The sequence below is a fragment of the Pyrus communis genome, chromosome 8 (assembly GCF_963583255.1).
Source record: "Pyrus communis chromosome 8, drPyrComm1.1, whole genome shotgun sequence".
Lineage (NCBI taxonomy): Eukaryota > Viridiplantae > Streptophyta > Magnoliopsida > Rosales > Rosaceae > Pyrus > Pyrus communis.
In genome coordinates this window covers 4,738,211-4,761,013 of record NC_084810.1, presented here as the reverse complement: position 1 = coordinate 4,761,013, position 22,803 = coordinate 4,738,211, and the positions used below count along the sequence as shown (strand labels likewise).

The 22,803-nt window shown below is 36.1% G+C and overlaps 1 protein-coding gene across 2 annotated transcripts; it reads right to left on the bottom strand.

Annotated features, from left to right (window-relative positions):
* Window positions 1-3,614: 3,614 nt before the first annotated feature.
* Window positions 3,615-6,361, bottom strand: LOC137742565 (protein RICE SALT SENSITIVE 3-like). 2 transcript variants are annotated; one of them, XM_068482470.1, is made up of 7 exons: window positions 5,852-6,361; window positions 5,685-5,735; window positions 5,385-5,516; window positions 5,023-5,128; window positions 4,833-4,874; window positions 4,650-4,706; window positions 3,615-4,555 (listed from the first exon to the last, which is right to left on the bottom strand). In XM_068482470.1, exons 1-7 carry the CDS (start codon window positions 5,980-5,982, stop codon window positions 3,824-3,826), a joined length of 1,251 nt encoding a protein of 416 aa, XP_068338571.1. In that variant the 5' UTR covers window positions 5,983-6,361; the 3' UTR covers window positions 3,615-3,823. The 2 variants fall into 2 exon arrangements, with proteins under 2 accessions (XP_068338571.1, XP_068338572.1); XM_068482471.1 differs by lacking the exon at window positions 5,852-6,361 and having other exon boundaries at window positions 5,374-5,516; window positions 5,685-5,701.
* Between the last annotated feature and the right edge of the window lie 16,442 nt (window positions 6,362-22,803).

The window sequence follows — 22,803 nt, the reverse complement described above, 5'->3', positions numbered from 1 at the left end:
GACCAAAATAATTTACGGTGAACAAACTCGAGGACCACGTCTATCAATTTTTATTGTTACAGATCGTGGAGACTTATGCCAATTTCAAAGATCATTTTATCTATAAAAAACCTAAATTATGTATCAGTTTGCATTAAAGGTCAATTGTTCAAGAGGGCAGGGGCACAACCCAAAACTGTTTATGCGATTGAAAATGTTTTAATCCAAGCCCCACTCATATGATTCAAAAGTCGAGTTGGGTTTTGACTTGACCAAATCAAGTTGAACATGGTCTACATAGTTTTGTGGAAGGAGTTTTTGTTCGGACCCAGCGGACATGCTCAGTTCACTCAACAAAACATGGAAACATCCATTTTATCCCTTAAAAGTATTTTGAAAACTAGAAAACTGAAAATAAACGATCATCGATCCACTTAGTACCACCGTCTAGTGGTATTTCTCTCAACTTATAAATGGAATGTCTTAAGTTCGAATGAAAAATTTAATACCAAATTATGGTTGGTTAATTATGCGCCTTAACCTAATCTCTCACCCTTTAGAGTAAATACATTGATGTATAAAAAATAAAAAATAAAATGGATTAATTAAACAAACACCCCCTAAAGTTTTTTATGTTTTCACAAAACCCCCTCAGCTTCTCAACATATCACAAATACCCCTTGACGTTTTAAACATTTCATCAGCCACCCTCCATGACAAAAAAAACCTAGCAGTCATGACATAAGTTATGAAAATACAAAAATACCCTTACGAAAATCATTTCATCAACCTCCCTTCATTTTTCTTCTTCTTCCCGGGTTCCCCTCCCTCTGTTCTTCCCCCTCCTTCCCACAAATCCCAAAACCCAATTCCTCCGCCGGCCACCATGAACCACAACCACCACCAGGTTCCATCCAACCGCCCAAAACAAGATTCTTCTCCCCCTGCATCTTCTTCTGGCTATCGCAGGATCTCCCTCCCTCTTCTCCCACAAATCCCAAAAATCAATGTTCTGTTTCTCTTTTAATTGGATTTCGAATATTTTAGACTAGACAGTAAATAATTGCATCTTGCCGTTAATTCATTGCATGGTGTCTGCCTAAAAAAATTGCTGCATTGGTGAATAAACATAGGAGATTAAGACTACATCATGGTTATTAGGTGTTATAATCCAGCGGTCTTGTTTATGATTGCTTTGTATTCTTCCTGTTTCAGCTATCTTTGTCATATTGTCTTTTACTATGCTGACTATTGATGAAATCATTTATAGGAGATTATTCCAATTCTTAACTGGGAGACAAGAACATTCAGTCCTCCAGTGCTTGCAGTTCTAGTCTTTGCTTCTGTGGCATTATTTTCCACCGTACTTTTACCATCGTCACCTTCTATGTGGGTGGCTGGCATGACTTTCGGTTATGGCTATGGATTTCTTCTAATCATATCAGCAGCAGCTGTGGGTGTATCACTTCCATTTTTCGTTGGCAGAAGAAGATGTAGGGAGAGAAGAGTCTTGTTTTGGGTGGTTGGATGGAACCTGGTGGTGGTGGTGGTTCATGGTGGCCGGCAGAGGAATTGGGTTTCGGGATTTGTGGGAAGGAGGGGGAAGAACAGAGGGAGGGAACCTGGGAAGAAGAAGAAAAATGAAGGGACGTTGATGAAATGATTTTTGTAAGGGTATTTTGTATTTTCATAACTTATGTCATGACTGTTGGGATTTTTTTTGTCATGGAGGGAGGTTGATGAAATGATTTTAAAACGACAAGGAGTGTTTGTGATATGTTGAGAACCTGAGGGGTTCTGTGAAAACACAAAGAAGGTGTTTATGTAATTAACCCAAAAAAAAAATTGAACAAACACCCGACATTGCCGAACCACAATAATCTAACATCCATCTATGTCGTCATTATAGTCTTGCCATTAGCGTCGATGAGGGAGTTTCCAAAATGAGTTGAGGCCAATGTCAGCGATTGGGTCCAAATAAAAACTTTGTTTTTCGTATTTGTAGTTAAGTAGATGATTTATTATCATTTAGTATTATGGTCCAATAATATTATTTTTTTACTTATAAGTATTAACTTTTTTAGTATAAAAATATGATTTTTTGTTCAAATAAACAATACTGGGAGCTTTTCGTTAAAGTTCCCTATAAAAAAATGTAGATAGTCTTACTACTAGTTGTGTATTGTGGTTGTATTTTGGATCAACCATAAACCCATTTTGGATATGATGTACTTGTACAAACCAAGTCCATTGTGGTTAGATGTGGATGCAACCTTGCAGTAGTTGAAGGATGTGATTATGTTGATTTTTGTTTTTTTCCTAGTACAAGCAATATACGGGAAAGAGAGATCAAAACTTGAACTAACGACCAACACTTCAATCGAAAAGGGGTTTTGCATGATATTCAGTACTATATAGGGAACAAACTGATACCATATAAACCAAAGCATGCACTAACTATATAGATATACATGTATACTCAAATCCAAATTATTTAGGGAAATACCTTAAATATGATATTTTTTTAATCTTGGGACAGAAATAAGACAAATCAGTCATACACTAGCCAAGTACACCATGCATAAAACCGAAATTAGTAAAATACCCACATATAAATACTAAAATTATCAGCACATTACATCACTTTTCTAATTTGGAAGAGAGGGATGTGGAGAGAGCTCTATGAGCTTTGGGTTTCTGGGTTGAGCCCAGATCTCTAAGCTCAGATTTCAAAGAGATGGAAGTCCAAGAGAGTGAGAAGAGTGAGCTGGGTTTTGGGTTGACCACGTACCTCTGATTTCGAACAAAAGGATGCAAGAGAGAGATGAGAGGAGTGAGCTGGGTTTTATACCATATTTTATGTTTTGGCCGAAAAGTTCCATTTTTTTCGGGCAACTGAAGCTTCGGCAAGCATAATAAGCTAGGGTGTTTAATTCCGAGTTTCTACATCAATGATTTATGGAATAAATGGGTTGTTGTAATATGAATTAATACTTAGAAGTTAAATTAGGGTTTGTGTTTCATGTTAGAGCCTATGGGCTATGGAATAAAATTTACTTTTTGACGTGCTACAAAACTGGGATGGAACAATTTCTGGTTCAAGTATTCAATTACATAAATTTGTGAAATTTTTTCTATAATGTGCATGTGGTGTGCATATGGTGTGCATGACTACAACTTAATATGAGAAGCGGTCATTGCTGAGGCCAACTAGATTGTGATCATACTGGCTTAATTCCGAGGCCTAACATAGGTGCATATGGTGTTCACTAGTTATAATACACCTATGTTAGGATTAGATGTGAGGATAGAAAATTTATTTATTTTTTATTTTTATTTTTTTAGCCTTGTAAAAAAATTCTTGATTATTTTTTTAAGAAGAATTTTAATTTTCACCCCGTTTTACTTTCCTTTTAGTTTTTATTTATTTATTATTTAAATTTTAGGTCACGCACCAGGTGTGAGGTTATTTTTCGACCGACCTAAGAACCAGAACTTGACAAATAGTATCAGTGTAGAGGCGGAGGCACAATGTTCTAATCAACTTAGTTACGCGAGAGGGTGCCATATGTTGATTCTCTTGAGGCTTACTTTTAATTTAAGATTCCATGGTGAAAATTAGAAGACATAAAAAATTGAGGAAAACTCTTCATGGGATGAACTACATGCAAATTTTCACTAATTAAGTCTCACTAACTGATTGAACAAAAAAAAAAACAAACGATATAAAGAGCTAAGAGCATGAAATAAAAGCACAGAAGTATAAGCAGCAACGGAGCTCGAAAGCTTTGCCGACATACAACTCTTCCCCATCGTTCCTTTCTTTAATACAGCCCTCCCCATTTCACTCCAAGAATGTCTCCATGACATCAGAGTACATACCAGCTTCCGCGTTTCGATACCCGACAGGTTGGTGCTGATGGTGATCAACCGAATTCGAAGATGACGAAGCCATCCTTGCAGGCAAAGTAAAGCTCCTCCTGTATTTGTTTTCCATGTGCTTCCTTGCGCTACTATCCGGATGGCAGTCCAAGCTCAAAAACTCATTGTGGTCTGAATTTGCATTCGGGTTGTTGTGGTGGTGATTTTCGTCCCCGCCTTTGTTTACCAAGCTCTCCGGATTGAACAAAAGCTTTGCATCATCAGACCGCCCCGTGAGTGCATTGAAGAAGGACAATCCATTAGGCCATTTGATGTCACTTTCATGCTCTCCTCCTCCTCCTCCTCCGCCTCCCATCATGTCTCCTCCCATTTGTGTTTCAGCCGAATGAGGCAGCAAAAACATGTGTGTCTCGTCTTTACCAGCTTGAGGATTGTACCCAAGTCTAGCAGCGGAGTTTTGGAAATTGGGTGAAGGAAGCTGCATGGTTGCTGCAGATGGAAGAGGCCTTTGAGCCCAATTGAAGAGAGGTGGAGAAGGGCGGATTGGCATTGGGGACTGCTTTGAGGGCAGCACCGATGATCCAGAGTTGTTTCGGTTTGATGAAAAGAGTTGGGAGAGGTAGAAACCAGATTGGTAGCCTAGAGATTCAAATGTATGCCTCATTCTTAGCACAAAATGCAGGTCTTCAGGAATCTGGTAACACATTGTTCATACCCTTTTATTAATTTACAAATTAATAACATAAAAATCAAAATTATATCGAAGTGAAAAGAATATATAATCTCACAATCTTGCAGGAGCCCAACTGCAGAAGCCCATGACCAGCTTGAATTACAGCAATTGTCTGGTGAAAATTAAATTCACTGTTTAAAAACTAAGAACAACAAACAACTAGGGAAAAATTTAACTGTAACTTCAAAAAATGATGAGACCAATAATAGTAAAACAGTAACTATTTTTCTGTTCTGACCTGAATGCCTGACTCAAATTGATCAGTCCATTCAGGAGGAAGCTGCAATAAATAGCACCAAAAAAGGAAAGGTTACTATATCAATCATCAATAATTCCGACCCGCGACTGGGTTGAATACTCTTAACTGCATGAGCTACAAGCGCTATTGATAAATAAGCAAGAAGAAACATGTGGGTTTGATTACATACAGCATCAAATGAACTTTGCCAGTAGTTGGAGATGTTTGGTTCACACTCTGTGGGTTCTTTGAAGACCCATTTGTGGCATTTATCAGATGCCACCTTCCCCATCAACCTGTTTAAATTAGTGCAATCAATGGAAGCACACACACACACAACTTATTTCCCATAATATTTTAACAAACTACAAAAATAAATATACTAAATTCATCTAATCTTCGGGGAAGGAGATTCGAAGTTGGGTCTATCCCACTTGGATTAGACCCATGTCTGGAAACTCCTTACAATTTCATGTCCTGCAAGATTGTTTAGAGAGAGAGAGAGGGAGGAGAGAGAGAACAAAAACATAAAAAGACATACCAAGTACCCACCCTTCTCCATAATTATACAGCTGAATGGACATTTTGCTGAAGGCCTTTCTGACAGGATCTTCTCCATCAATTTCTTCCAGACAATCTGATGAAACTCTCGCTCGACAAAACCCATCTTCCCACATCAACATCCTTCACCAAATTTCACAAAAAAGCAACAAAAAAATTACATAAATTTTTCACAACTTGAAAATTTTACTAATTCAAACAACACCAAAATCCCAAAATTACCAAAAACCCATTTGTAAAAACAGAGAGAAAACAGAGCAAAAATTGAATTAAAGAGCTAATTATACTTACAAGCTGCCATTGTCATCCCCAACCTTGCAGCCATTACCACCTCTAACTCTCCTGCAACAAAATAATAACAAAAAATGAATTCAACCCAGAAAAGGATACCATCTAAAAATCAAAGTATCCAAAGTTCAACACAGATCAAGGGTAGATAGAGAGAGAGCGGTGCATACGGGCGGGGACGGATAGTCCAGAAGACAGAGTAAGTCCAGTCAGTGTTGAGACAGACGGTTCTGAGGGCCTCATGAAGGGCCATCATCCCAACAGCCTCTTTGCTCCTATCTGTTGCACCTGAGCCCACCATAATCTTCTCTCTCTATCTCTCTCTCCTTCTACCACTTTTCCTTTTTCTTCTCCCTTCTCTCTCTATATCTATCCACTTCAGCCTGAAAACACTGCCACTAGCTACCTCAGCCTACTTCTCTGCTAAACTCAACTCAAATTTTCTATCTTCTTTGGCACCTGCATACTGCTTACCCACCACAAGGCACAAACGCACACCCTTTGTCCATCTCTATCTCTCTCTCTCTCTCTCTCTCTCTCTCTGATTTTCGATATTTCGCTCAGCAACTTTGTCTTTGTTTACTATTCCTGCTTTGTTTGTCCCAAGTAGTCGGGTTTGGGTTTTCCTGACAGAGTTAGGTTAAAAAAGCAGGGGAGGGAGTAAAAAGTGGGGGGGGGGGGGGTTGGGAGTTGCAAGTATTTAGGCACTGGAAAAACACTGCGTTCCACTGCGGCGATCAGCTTTTATCCTCTCTCCTCTCTTGCAAAGTGAGAGAGAGAGCGAGGGGATCAGCGTCCTCTCCTGAGTTAAGAGTGAAGATCCTTCTAAGTAAATTCATCGGACCGTTCAAATTTTATTTAATTATTAAAAACAGAAGGTTCCTTTACAAATTATAATAATTTTAATCGTTAGATAAAATTTAAACGGCTCGATAGACCTACTCAGAAGGATCCTCACCCTTTCCTTGGGAGAAGATCCTGATCCAGAGCGAGCGGGTAGTGCGCGTGGGAAAAGTAAAAGAAGGGTTGTGTGACTGTGATTTTCATAGCGAATTACCATTCTACCCTTTTCGTAGGATTGTCTTAGTTTAGGTGTTGGATTCCTCTTGATTTTGGCGACAAATTTGGGTACCGGAAATACAAATCACGTTTTATATCATTACACTTGGATTCCTTTCTGTTTGATGATTAATAAAGGTATGAGAAACGCAAATCACATTTTGTATCATTTTACATTTTATCAACAAATTTAAAGATTCTTTTGTAACCATTGATGTCATATGATAAATATTTATTGAAAGATAACTTTTTAACACGTAACAATCATGTAAAGAACAATTAACACCATTGAGCATGTTCATAAGTTGCACGACTGAAGCTTTTGTACGACAAAATTGATATTTTTTATTTTTAAAATATATTAATAAAAAATTATATATTATAATGTTGAACAAATTAATAAAATCACATAGACATATTTTACATTGAAAAGCTCTTAAATTTGGCCTAGTTACGTGACAGATTCTTTTTAGAACGAGTCAGTCAAATAGCTAGGCTTTTCCCACCAAACCCATTTTTCCAACTATTTTTACTATTTAGATGACGTGGCATTAGCCAACTATATTTCAGCATGCATCATATCAAACTTTTTGTATTAAATGAAAATTATAGACATATGATTAATTGTGCGGTAGAAATTAAGACAACAAAGAAAAAGGCAAAAAGGAAGGAAGAAAAAGGTTAATTTTTGAGTGGTAAAAGTAAAAAACATCATAAATTGGTTGTGGTACGATGCAATTTTTCACTTTAAGCCACTGATTAAGCATTAGATATCGGTGAATTTGAATGATTAGTAGTATAATTGAACTTTGTGTTTGGGAAAAGTTTCATGTTCAAGTCACTAATAGTGATTAATAGTAACAGAAATTTGGCACCTATATAAACGTGCTTTAAAGCTGGACTTTGCCAATTAGCGATTGGCAAATGCATTTGGACATAAATAGGACAAGTCACCAAAGTTTTCTTCTTATCTCTTGCTTGTTGAATAAGTATACATTGCACAATTAGTTGCATAGACATTAGGCATTCCAAAGTAGACCAGAAAAAAGAGTGTGATTCTAATAATATAAGAATCAAAATCCTACGGCAAGCTGGAAATTCTGAGTGCTATGAGAGTGCTTCTTATTTTTTAGGTCAATATATTGAACTTATGAGTGTGATACTTATACAATAAATAACAAGAGAAAGAAAGTAGGTAGCAATCATAAAGTAGAGAAAAATAAAAAGTCGATGGGTCTCACATTTAATATATACAACTCATCTGCATCAAACTCACACCACTGTGACAACAATGTAATACGAATTAAATTCAGGGTGTCTGATTCTTAGTATAGGTATCACAATCACCTAAATCATTGTGTATCATTCACGATTGTATTGATAACATGTATATCAAGTTAATATCATCATCTACTTTCATCCCGCGTACAAGGAGGGTTGAGTCAATATGGATTCAGTTTTGTTGTGCATGTTAATAAATAAGTAGTGGTACAAAATGGAGAGTTAAACTTATGATCTTCTTAAAACTAACATTGTGATACCATATTAGACAATTCCACACCAAAATCTTAAGCGTTAAGGAGTAAGGCAACAACGTTCATATAAATACAAAATAAAATATATATATATAAAAAAGGAGAAATTCTAAGATAATTCTCTAAAAAAAATAAGACTATCTACCGGTTCATGTTTTTTACACAATGTTTTATAATGTAAGCATGAAAATTTAATTTAATTAGGAAGTGATAGAAAATTCATAAAAAGTCACACTTTAAAAAACTCTTCTTAGCATTTCTTGAAAAAAAAAATCCTTTTTCTTTGGAATGTTACCTACTTAACCTTACTAAATCTCGAATATCAAAAAATGAAAGATAAGTAAAACAATTGGGATGGCACAGAATCTTTACCAGTCAAAGGCGTAAGGTGGATACTGATCGTTAGATTTGGAATAATATTTTAAGACAATATAATATTGTTGTTATGTCAGTTTCAAGGACATAAACGTAGTCTAATCATAATAATATTGTAGGGTTCGAAGTATAAAGTTGGCTTTTATCATTTGAGCACTCTTCCTCTTGTTATTGCCTTACCTTGCTTCATAACCAAGGTGATCAAAACTTCTAATTTGCCCTTTAATTTTATAAAAACAAAACTCCAATAAGTAGAGGATGTTTGGTATTATTATTATTATTTTAGCAAACAATATTATGAGGAAGGGGACGGGTTTAGCCTTACAATGGGATGGCAATAATGTAATTCAAATTTATCTTTGACGAGAATCGAACCAAAGACCTCACACTTACAAGTGAAAATGAATACTACTAAACCGTAGTACTAAGTGGCAGATGATGTTTGTTATTAGCGGATAATACTTGCATTCACCCCAAATTCATCTTACTTTGAGAATAAAATAACATTTTTAATCACAATTGTTCAATTTTCTAATCTTCATTTAAAGATCATTTTTACATAATCATTTAAATTTGAGATCCGATTAGTCATCTAAATACATGGAACAAATCGATGGCATAAAGACCAAGTAACATATTTATGATGAATCGTTTATTTATTTAATATAATTAAATAACCAAACAATGTCTAATTCAAAAGTTTCTTTTTACAGTTATGATCCTTAATTGGTTTAAATAATTGAACAATTCAGATTATGAAATTTATACGATTACATTATTAACAAGAAATAAATTATGGTGAATACAACTATTAACTGTTACTAACACTTTAAAAATGTCAGCTTAAACTGTTTTCTTATAAATTTAACTTTGTATTTTTATAAAATTCAATATTACATGATGATTTGTTTGAAGTGCTAATTTATAATTCCTTAAATTTATTATGTTTTACTTGCTAAAACTCAAATAAAATCCAAGTTTAAATACTTAAATTCTAAAATAATTTATCCAAGATAATAATATTATACCATCTCCAACCCTTGGGTTAAAACCTAACATTTTTAGCCTAGAAAATTTAGGTTTTAACCTATAAACAGTTTTTTTACTCCAACCCTTCTAGGTTAAAATTTTAACCCTAGATCATTAAAGAATAAATTTAGGCTAATTTTTTTCTTAAAGTAACTTTTTAAAAAGAAAAAAATTATGTAGAGTATCCAAATTTATTTTTATGAATATTTTAACTTAAAAATATTTAGATTCCGACAAATATTGAAAAATCATTAACCAACACCATGAAACTTGTGAAACACTATGAAAGAATATGAAACACATGAAAGAATTCTTTTCTTTTTTTAAATTACTTTAGCCGTTGGATTTAAATTTGTATTGTTAGATTTTTTTTTTTTTTTTTTTACCATTGCATTTCATCAAATTAGATCTTAACTGTTGGATTCAATGAATTTATAAATATAAAACTAAAAAAATATATACATATACGATGGACTAACCCAACTAACCTAAGGGGAATCCTGAGCTAAATTTGACCCAGAAATGAGTTTTGAGTTTTAACTCATATTTGTCTCAATAGTTGAAGTAAGTTGGATTGTTGGAGTAAATTTAGAACTTAAGATTTGAGTTTTACTTCAAATGTTGGAATAGGTCTTAGAGCACATTGGGGGTAATACTGTCTTATCAAACAGGATGGTGCTCTTGTAGGAAAAAGGTGCTCATCTGCTTACACGTAACTATGATAAAATAATTAAACAAGCTTGAGAGAGAGATTAAGGTGTCACGTGCGCACGTGCGATGGCAGTGAGTCGGTGCGTCGTTTCTCATAAAGAAAGCAAAACGCACGAATAGCGGGGAAGGAGGGCACCCAGTTTTATAATTAACAAAATATTTCCAAGATTTTTCTATACTCGGAAAGTTTTTCTCTACTGCGACTAACCATACCCTTGTTTCCCAAGTTATTACCTCAGAGAGAAATACTAACGAGCTTTTCTCAAAAATCGAACTTTTTACAGACTCTGTTGGTTCATGTTTTTTGCGTAAAATTTTATTTATTAATATTAGAATCGACATTAAACCGTAAGATGACAAAGAGTTTTAGTTTTAAGAAAGTTCTCTTATCATTTCTCTAATTCAAATTATAGGACAAGCTTAGCTTAGAGATGTAACAAATAAGAAAATGTTTTGACATTAATGACTGAAAATGGATCGTGAGGTTCTAAATTTTTTTATATTGCATTCCGATGTTTTGACATTCAGCAATTTTCAACTTTTGTCCCAAATACTAATATTTGACCATGTCTTTGTTTTTTTTTTTTTTTTTTTTTTGACAAAACTCTCTAATTTGAGGAAGAGATCGAACTTGGCTCTGAGTAACCAAGTACAATAACCTAGGCCACACAACAATCACATAAATTATCTTCGCAACAAAGAATTTTTGTGTAGCTTAGACCTTCTACATTGGATCAAAATCTGATTGCAATGTTGTGATTTTTATAGAATAAATAAGAACTAAAATTAAGAAAATAATAAAAACTAACTGAGTCTACAATTAATATATAAAATTTCACTTATGTTAAATTCACACTGTGACATCCCACATCGTCCAGGGGAGTGATCATTAAATGTATATTCTCATCCCTACCTAGCATGAGGCCTTTTGGGAGCTCACTAGCTTCGGGTTCCGTAGGAACTCCGAAGTTAAGCGAGAAGGGGGCTAGAGCAATCCCATGATGGGTGACCCACTGGGAAGTTGCTCGTGAGTTCCCAAAAACAAAACCGTGAGGGAATGGTAAGCCCAAAGCGGACAATATCGTGCTACGGTGGTGGAGCAGGCCCGGGAAGTGATCCGCCCCGGGCCGGGATGTGACACACACCATTATTAAAATATTGTATTAAAATTAAATTCAGAGCGATTATTTCTATATTTCTAATTATTTATTAACAAATTCTATTTGTTGACAAAAAGAAAGTGAAAAAACAGTTTATTCTTGTATCACAAAATAAAATGATGACCAGTAATGTAGTATTGCACAAATTAAATTTTGCCTTTTTTTTTCTTTTCAAATGATAAGATCTCTAATTTAAGACCCTAATTAACCTTGATACTATAGTCCACCGGTATTCGTCTTCACTTGTAAGTGAGAGATCTTAAATTCAATTCTCGCTAAAGACAAATTTTAACCATATTATTATTAACCCGTTGTGAAACTTGCCCCACTCTTCCACTCTCTTAGCTTAGCCCTCGTTTGGTACTAAGGTGCTTCTGAAAAAAATGGGTATAAAAAAAAGCTTGGAGCTTTTTTATGTTTGGTAAACATTCAAATTTATTTTTTTTTCACAGTTTTGGGTGAAAAAAGCCAAAAACACAAAGCTGCAAAACCGACTTTTTTTGCTTGCCCAACTTCTGCACAAACCGATTTTGCAAGAGGCACTGAGGCTTTTAATGAAATTTTCCAATACCAAAATGGCCTTTAACAATTAAACAAATTATACATTATGTATCGCCCCGTCTCGAAATACTTATTTTCTGGAAATAATTCCGATGATAGGATAGGCCCAATTTAAACTCTTTAATTTACTACCATTAATCACGATTCTTTACTTCAATTCCTTAATTCCTCACAAAATTATATCCATATTTTAATTATCAAAACATACGATTAAATTATCAATTTAATCCCCAAATTTCTTCTAGTAAAATAACTTCTCAACAAAAGATTAATTCTCAATTATTTGGGGCTACATCTAACCCCTGTTAGACTGTCTACGTACCCTTGAGCGGGATCAATCCCTTCGTAGTTCACCGCTTAAACATGTTGAGTAAAACAAACAAAAACAACATTAATTAAGCCATCAAACACATACCTTCATCATATGTTACATTTCCTTCTAAACTACAGCAAATCACCAAACAACCCCCAAACAGCATAAATTCAAAAACTAAAATCAAATTAATCTATAAATAATCATAATTTAGCATGAAATCCCATGAAGCACTCACCTTTTGTACACTTCACCGAATGTGCCACCACATAGCTGCTTCTTAAACATCGCATCTTGAAAACTAAATGACTAAACCAAGATGCTAGATAAATTAATAAGTGATTGTACAAATATAATGGAAAATGGACCATTAGAAAGAGCACTGACTACATTGTGCAATCTTATCCGAAGGTTTCATATGTTATATATTTACATATAGAAAGAGAGGCCATATATACTTCTAATGGAATGCTTCTGGGTAATTATACTTGAGCACAGTGCCATACCCTAAAGCCAATCATCTCAATCTCGGAGGAAACTACCTCTGCTACATCTTTCTCAAACCATTTGATCAAGTGTATGTCATGAACAGATTATCACTTTGATCCAGACGGAACTATACATGGGTATCAAATAAATTGAACCAATAGTCTTTTCAACTTTATACCAAAGCAGTCCATTCAGTTTTTGTATATATAACTGATGAAATTGAGGTTCACCATAAAATCAATTGGCAATATGGGGAGTAGCCCAAGACCATATAAGCACATAGCAAACCTTGTCCCTCACCGATGTGGGACAACTCTCAACACGCCCCCGCACGTGTGGCGGATTTTCAAGCCTACACGTGGACAACAACTGAGCGACGTGGAGCGCGTGTGGCCGTTTGGCTTCACACGAGGACAACCCGCTCTGATACCATGATGAAATTGAGGTTCCACCATAAAACCAATTGGCAATATGGGGAGTAGCCCAAGACCATATAAGCACATAGCAAACCTTGTCCCTCACCGATGTGGGATAACTCTCAACAATAACAAATAAAAACAAGCATCTGCATAATACTAGTCTTGAAAAACAGGGCTAATATATGACAGGTAATTGACTCCACCCAATAATTGATGTAATACAAAACATCACTTTCAGGTATTATATCAAACTGGGGTTTAGGTATTGGCACATAAAACTAGCTTTTGCAGCATATAAGTATATTCATATATTTCTTCGACCCTCTCCTTCCTTTTCTCATCCTTGCCTTCTCTGTCACCCTCTCTCCCTCCTTCAGTTCTAGTTGTCCTGTGTCTCCACTTATAAAACTGGATTTAAGCTGAGGTGTAGAGTCGATCTATACCATAGGGAGATGGGGTTGAAAAATGGAGGGAAGCAAGATGTGATGGTGATCAATGGCGAGATGAATTTGGGAGAGATGGTGGGAAGTGCCGACCTCCTTCCCCTCTGCAACCCCCCACCTAAAATGAGATAGATAGGGAAGAAAGAGTTCTCCAGAGTTCTCTAGAGTTCTCCCCCCTCCTCGGAGAGAAAAGCAACAAGAAAAAGAAAGGGCGTGGGCCCCCGCAAACCCAAACATCCAAAGTATCTTGGACTAAACTAAATTTACAAAAATACCTGTAAACTTGTTTATTAATTTCTCATTCGTTATAACTTCGATTTACAGAAATATGATAATTTTCACCTACACGCTTGTGGAATCGTCCTCTATTCAAATATATCCAGAAATATGGAGGATAAAAATACACCCTTGTATAATTACATTAAGCCAGCTAGGGGCATTTTCGTGTTTTTCCACTTAACGATAAATTTTATGATGTAATTTATAATAATTTCCGAAAACAAAAATTTAAAAGTTCTCAATTCAAATTTCATAACCATAAATCGATTTATTTTTTATTTTTCTTCACATATTCATATATTTAAATTTTCAGGGTATTACACATTATACTCGTCGACTTCGTTGTCGACCTCGCCACATCTCTCTTACGTCCTCTCTAACTCTAAGCTTCTTCGGATTTCTGGGACAGGAGTAGTGGGAGGTTCGTCGGATTTCTGGGTTTTGGGCCTCTTCGTCGGATTTCTGGGCTTTGTCAAAATCTAGGTTGCACAAAGAATGCTAGATTTGCACCCTTCTGCTTGACACCCAAAATCTCAACGGAAATCCTCGACGCCTTCGCCGCTAACACATACGATAAGTCCTGAAATAGAAGTTCATCCATCTTCCGCGAATCGGTTGATGCGACCCAGCCTTCCTTTCCCAATGACCTAGGCTTCCTTAGGATCAGGCAGAGGGAGAATGGGGTAGAGGGAGTGAGTGGCGGAAGATAGAATATACAAAGGTTCTGCAAAAATAAAATAGGGACAAAGAAGAAACGACTCTTAAAGAAAATAATAGAATACAAAAATTATAAATATCTTAATAAAAAAAAAAGGTAAAAGTATATTCTTCGAAGCTCACAACTATTTGTAAATAATTTATATAAATCTTATAAATGTCATAATAAAAGAAAAGATAAAAAAAATTATTATATAATATTCAACATCATATATTTTTTAGTTATTTTACACGATCGCAGCGGTTTTACATAAAAATTTACCAAACACTTTAACACTATTTTTTTTTTTTACAAAAAAGTTTACCAAACACTTAACTATTTTATTTTACAGTTGCTTATTTTTGCAGTACAACAGAAGCAGTTTTTTTCAAAACACAGTAATACCAAACCAGCTCTTAATGTAACCCCTCTTCCACTCTCTTTATGTAAAATGTCATTTATTCAAAAAAAAAAAAACAAAACAAAAACATAAACTAACTTAAATTTCAGTGGAAGACCGTGAGAAACCCAAAACAAAAAAATAAAAATAAAATAAGGGAGGTTGGAAAAACAAAAAAGAGAAGCACACGAATTGCGGGATGTGCTTCCTGTACCTGCGACAACCTCCTCCCATAAACCACGCGCTCTATAAGACACGGACACTGGCAAACTGAAGGATGGTGGGTCACCACGGAGCGTGGGAGACTGGGCGCGTGGTCTTGGTCTCTGCCGAAAACAACAAAATGATACGTCAATCTGAATCGTTGGGCTTCGCTCTGCGCCGCGTTGACCGGCCCAAGCCTCGCTCCAAACCCATTTGACCGTATCTATTGTGGGACCCTACTCCCTATTAACCTAATCCAGAAATTGTAAATATTTCCATGCCTTGTATTTAAACAATGCTATGAAACTGACTGATGGAGAACATATACACTGCATTTCCTAAGGTCATTAGTTCCAAGTTTTAATCACACTAAAATATCACGCAATTGGTTCCAAGTAAGGGGTAAACTTATGAATGGCTGGTTGGTCGTTGGTGTATTTGTCACATTTAGGTCCAATTGACTCTTAATTTTAATTCTACTATATAACAAAGATGCTGAAATTTACAGACTTGCAGTTGTAATTAAATGGTAACTAGTTAGAAAGTTAATACGATGATAATAACTCGTTTAAAATGTTTCATAATTTAATTTCATGATTTGATCCGTTATTTTTAGGTCATCAATCAAAGATCATCCTCCACAAAATTCACTCAAATTTGAAATTAATTAGCCTTTTGATTATTGCCGTTAACATTTTATCTTTTATGGACAATGTTCTTTTTGTATGTGTATGTTGAATGAAGATCCTCTCCGGATCCTCTTTCTAAGGATCATTGGGATCCTTAAATCGTGTTCATTTATCGTACATCGTGCGGCCATAAATTATTTTAAATATTTTTATTTAAAATTAAATATACACAGTATCTGACAAAAACTGATCGCATGATGTACAACAGATACAATTTGAGAATTCTCGGAATACTCACAAAGAGGATCCGGAGAGGATCCTCATTCATGTATGTTGTCCTAGTTAAATAACTAAAAACTTTTGAATTTGAGTAAGTTTCTGCAAAATGATCTTTTATTGATGATTTCTAAACTGATCGATTCAAATCATCGCAAATATTATGGAGCAGACCTAAACAAGTGGTCGGTAGCAACCCTTTCAACTGTTTTGATGATTTATATTTGAAGCACGGTACCTTATTGACTTTCAACTTCCGTTGCCGAAAGGAGGACCCAAAAATAAGCTATGCAACCTAGCTAGTACATCATCTCGATCGAGCCTAATTGCATCGGTGCATGCATGTTTGAGTGTTAGGTTTCTTACCAGGAAAGTTTATATTATTGTAAATGCAAGTCGACATACGTATCATCTACTAATTGACTAACTATATAAACAGCTAGCAGCAATATGTACTGGTGAAGTCGATCTTTCATCAACTAGCAGGATCAGGCACAGTATGTTAACCACTTATTGAGACGAGAGTCGAGAAGACAGCAAAAACCAAAAGAAAGAACAGTTGGCTATCTCCCTAGTTTACGTAGATATATAATGTTGCAACCAGCCACCTGGTTAATTTTGTTGTATATTTGATAACCATTTTGTTTTGCAAAGTAAATACTAAAAATTTGTAGGGTAACTGTTTTCAGTTTTCATACTAATTTCTTGAGTTTTTAAAATTTAACTTGATTTTGATTTTTCTAAAAAATGAAAATAATTACTAAATAAGTATTCAAACTAAAAATTAAAAAATGATAGTTGAAGAATTTCTAGGAAAACTAACGAAAAGTTAAAAAAAAAAAAACTTTAGTTTTAATGAAAAAAGACAAATAAAGGTGTAATGAATAGTACCACGGAAAGATAAAAATGTAATTTTTCATTAAAAATGAATAGTACTAAAAGTGTTTCGTTAAAACTCCCTTATTTTCCATGCAAGTTTTATTTTCCATGAAGAAAAAAGAACGACAAATAACTTCATGGTTGAGCTGAATATGCAGGTTTCAACTGAAACTTTTCATGCCGACATGTGGTCTCCTTTAACCGGCTAACTAATAAAATGGATGGCTCGATTGATTGCATGGTAACTTGCATGCACATTGGTAGGCGTTTATATGATTATACCCATATTTCTCAGGCAGGTTAATTAATTAGGTAATGCCACTGTTTAACTTAGTGCTTCATTATTACGTACAAAATTAGGTAGCTGTGTTTTATATAATCGTGATGCCATATAATCTCCCATACATGCTCATGAGGAATATGCAGGACGTGATACGTATGTTTTGGCAACAATTGGCATGCATGAGTCACATGCGCGCGCACACACTGTAATGTATGAAGATTTTATGTCAAATAATTGACTATGGATCCATAGTATGATGAGTTATCTATCCTATGCAGTGCCGAGTTAAGATTGTAAGAGTGGTAGAAAGGGTGCCATTAGCTTAAGTTGCATGCTCATTTTCACTGTTTATTTATCATTTTATTCATGTAGCAAGAGAGTTCTTTGTACCTATATAAGATAGGCTTAAGGAATACGTACGGATGCAATTAGAAGTGCGACCCTTTTATGCGCAGATAATAGACAACAAATTTGCTCACCATCTACTTTTAAGGGGAGGTGAAAATTAAAACCGCATTATTTACTTTCAATGAGTGATTTAATCTAACCCCACCACACAAATCATAAAATTAAATTTATCTAACGATATAATGGAGTGATAATGCTTATCACCAATATGGAAGAAAATCTATTATCGTTGAGTTAACACCTACTGCAGCAAAGTTAATTACTTAAACATAAATTATATAAAATTAGACGAGTCAAACTACATAGTAAAACAATGGAGTCTACCAAGGAATGGCCCCCATCGCCTCAAATGGTAAAATTTAAGTTCCAGCTAATTCGGCCCAATAAGCTAATTCTAATTCAGCCCAATCCATATGCATATATGAGAGTTTTTGGTCAGACTCAACACGCCTATAAATCAGATGATCATGTAAAAATGATAAATCGGTCTGCATGTCACACAGCAAGAATTGTATGTTATATATCAGTTCAAATTATTCATTTTTCTAATACTAAAATTAATAAAGTAAACACTAAAAAATTGAGCTTTAATTCGTATTTCAAATTTTCAATTGCCCTTAAAAGCAGATTAGAGAATAAAGATTAATTTGTTACAGAAATTAGCAACACTTCTGTTCTCTATAAAAAAAATACATCCATTATTATGGTAGCCAGCTGGGTGAAATGAATAATTTGAGAATGTTCGATAATAATTGAGATTTGCTTATTCTCCTTCTTGCTATTAATCACACGCAATGCATGCATCGACCACGCAATGCATCTTCTCAATGCTGTCATTCTTTTCCTCCCAATGCATAATGTGGAGCAAAAAAATAATCAAGGAAAATATGAATGTAACACGTGGATTCTTGGATGAAAAAGATAAAATTACCCTTGAAGCATACCTGGACTCCTACGCGCAAGCAGCAGCAATAACAGCTCAATCAATATCAAAAGTGATCAAAATGATATTCTTTTAAACCCTCTCATCACTTCTCATCAAATCCTCACCCATAAGGTAATTCTCAATTATCCTTTTCAAATTGGGATTAATTACCAAAGTTAATTGATTGCAAAATATTATTTGACATAATATCTTGCAATTAGAGTAAAAAACCACCATAAGTGGCCGGTCCCCATTTCTCCAAATGGGGTCGGCCACACCCCTATAAATAGCCCTCACTTCTACAAAAAATCTAAGCCTAATTCTTTTCTAAAATTTTCTAAACACTTTTCCCTCAAATTCTAACTTTGGCATCGAAGGTTCTTCGGCCAAAGCCCCCCATTCATCGTAGGCGTGTGAGGCTCTTGGCCTTGACCCTAGGTATTAATTGTTTTGTAGGTGCATTTTCGTCCAAGAAGAAAAAGACAAAAATTTGCATCCACAAATTGGTGCTTTCATTGAGACCCTTGATTTACACGCTCATAGAAGACTCTCTCATTCAAGGTTTCTAATTTTTTTGTTCTTCGTAGATTTTTCGTACGTTCTTATAAAAAATTCTTTGAATAAACGTAAAAGAAAAGTACAATGACAAGAGATTTGGAAACCACGACGAACAGAAATCAGGGCGACCCCAAAAATTGTGCCCTCACTTCATATGAAAAAATTATTTGTTCACACGTAAGACATCGATAAAATTATATTTAGAAAAAGATTTCAAACTTAATAATTTAGAAACACAGAATAACTAATTTATTTGGTATTGGGAGAAGGAAACCAAAAAACTTTGGATTTACAAGTAGATAGATTATGAGTTTTGTTTTCCATCTGAACTTTTAACGTGTTTTTGTATAAATCGTGAGGTATTTTTTCTTATTTACTAACCTCGTCAATATAAGACTAAAAAAATTATAATGTTTTTGAGTCTTTAAGGATATGTATAAGTAATGAATAAACACTAAATTAAATATTTTGATGACACGTAATATTATTTGCAAATTTGGTCTAAAAAATTTAGTCTATGCGTTACTCTTTTTTAAAGATTAGACTTGAATTGGAATGGATATTTAAAAATAGCAACCCACATAGCTACTAGCTAATAACTAAATTAACAACAAAACAAAAATTTGTAAAAATTGAAAAAAATAAACGTGCACATAGCATTTCGAACTTAGGACATCTCGTTAATTTTAAACAACAAAAACCATTGCTTCTAATTAAACTTTTTGATAATTTAGCCAAATTTTATAAAATTATACTGTTATGAAAAGAAATTTGTAAAAATTAGAATGTAAATAAGCACACATGATGTTTTGAACCTAAGACCTCCTCATTAATTTTAAACAACAAAACCACCAGTCCTAGTTAAATTTCTTTGTCACTAAACCAAATTTTATAAATTTATACTCTTATAAAACATATACAAATATACCACCCTAATAATTTTGGTGCCTCTAATTTTTTTGGGCTCCAGACGGTCACCCTGCCAGCACTAGGCATGGGTTGGGCCTGACGGAAATTCCAACGTTCAAGAGTTAGGTTCGCGGTGATCCACGAGACTCAACGCAACGACGAGTGGAATGGCACCATTGTAGTAGCCACCACAACAGTAACCATCGTGGCCACATTTGGAAGACCCACAACTCATGGGGAGCAGCAAGCCCAGGCCCCAAGGGCAGCCCAAGACCCTGCCCCACAGCCCAAGTCCGAGCTCCATGCATGGCCCAAGGCTAACAGGCCAAGCCACGCTAACCTAGCACCCTGCGCCACTTCAAACCGCACGGGCCTAGGCCCAAGGAGAGCCGGCCCAAGCCACGACTCGGTATAAGCCCAACGCGCACCCGAGTCGAGCTCAAGCCTTGCACCCACATGCATCACATATGGGTCAGCCCACTACCTATGGCCCAATTAACCATGGGTTCAATTTTTGCAGCCAAAACCCAGCTCATGTTGCCATGCTGGTGTAACCTACACCCCACTGCGTCCAGTCTATATGCCGATCTGTTCCAGAAAAGGCCAAGGCACGAGCATAATGCAGAAAACCATCAGAAGCCTGATGCTCAAACTAGGCATTCCAGGCAATTTCCTATCTGAGCCCAATATTGGGTGCAACAGCTACGTGGAGACCATGTCATGGCAGCAGTTGCCTATGCCCATTCCCACGCAAATCCAATGCGTAGAAGCTCTAGCACGTAAGCCCCTATCGCAGTCAATAAGGGTTAAGTTCACCCGGATCCGGCCCATAACCCAGATATGCACCTCTTTGTGCCTGGACTGATCAATTTTTTATGATCCGGACCTTTTTTTTCAATATTTTTTACTTATTTTATGTAGATTTGGCCTATTTTAGCTCAAATCTCGAGCCTAGAGTCCATTACACTTCCACCACTCAAGGAGAAGCACACCGTCCGAGCTCTTCCAACCCAAAATAGCGAACAACACTTGTCTCGACAAGTCATAGAGTTGACAAGCGCCCTCGCGCAACAAATGACCTTAGTGAATCAGCTTTTGCAGCGCACCGAGATACAACGTGCCCTAGACGAGGTATCCTAAAACAGCATCCTGGTAAGCAGACACTCGACCAGTCACAAACCGAGCGTTCTAGCAGTGTACACTCCGCATTGGGCCCCCGAGATAATGTATATTTTTGTCTTAGCTCGCAAAGATGTGTGCACTCTGGGTTAGGCCCACGGACGAACATACATTCACGGTTGAAAACCACACTCCGATAATCAACATAAGCAACTTTTCAGGCAAAATGTTTATTTACAGCTAGGCTTGCAATGAGCATCATTCACCTTACATCGAAGTAGGCAGCACGATGGACGGAAAGAAACAATCACTCAATCCGGCTCAAGTTTAACCGGCAGCCTGCGAGGAATTCACTTGCTTGCTAATCATGTACTATATGCACCGCAGCCATGATGTAGGCGAGCCGAACATATGGAAGAGTAACCTAGATTAGTAGGTCACGACCGGGGGCAGCCGAGAGCTCCACTACCCCAACAAAGGTAAATTCAGAAGAAGGAGTAGAGATACTCATGACCAAGTGATTGCACGATTTCCAACGCAACAAGGTCACTGATGAGGCACTATGACGGTACATGACCAACATAAGCAGGTCACCCTTCACGGACGAAATTGAGCAGACATAGCCTCCACGCAAATTTGCCACATTTCACATCCTTTGAAGGAGATGGAGACCTGGAGAGGCACCTAAATCATTACCGTAGCGCAAGGATCATTTATCGGAACAACGACGTTCTCATGTGCAAAATATTCGCCACTTACAAGGCGAGGCACAAGATTGGTTCTTCCTGCCCCCACAATCTATCCGGAGTTTTGATGAGCTTTCTTTGGTTTTTGCCAAAGAATATTCATCATATCGCTCAATCAAAAAGAAGTCCGACCACTTGTTCAACGCTAAGAAGAATCCAAATGAGTCGTTTCGTGACTATATGAAGAGGTTCAAAGCAGAGAAGACAAAGACAGTCGGATACAACGACTCAATAGTTAGAACAGCCTTCCAAAAAAGACTTCCAACAGATTACCTGCTATTTGGAATATTGATCATGAAAGAATATCTAACTCTGGCAGACTCTTTCGCTCTGGCAGAGAAGCATACACTTTGGGACAAGGCTCGCCGATGCACATTTAAGGACTTGAAAAAGTACCTGACATCATCTCTCTACTATCCACACCGGAAGCAGTGGAAGACTTATTTACATGATTGACGGTATCTGAAGCAGCACTAAGCTTTACCCTCATACGTGAAGAATTGGGGACCTAACTACTTGTATTCCAAAGTTCAAAAGCTCTCATTGATGTAAAAACCAACTACTAGAAATTCAAAAGCTAACTTTGGCGATAGTTGTTACAACCCGAAAGCTCGAGTTATAACTTCAGACGCACGCAGTCATCCTCATGAAGCACTATTCCGCCCAATCCAACGTGCAACGATAAAGGTGCAGACACTGACGGATGCAAAGTTTTC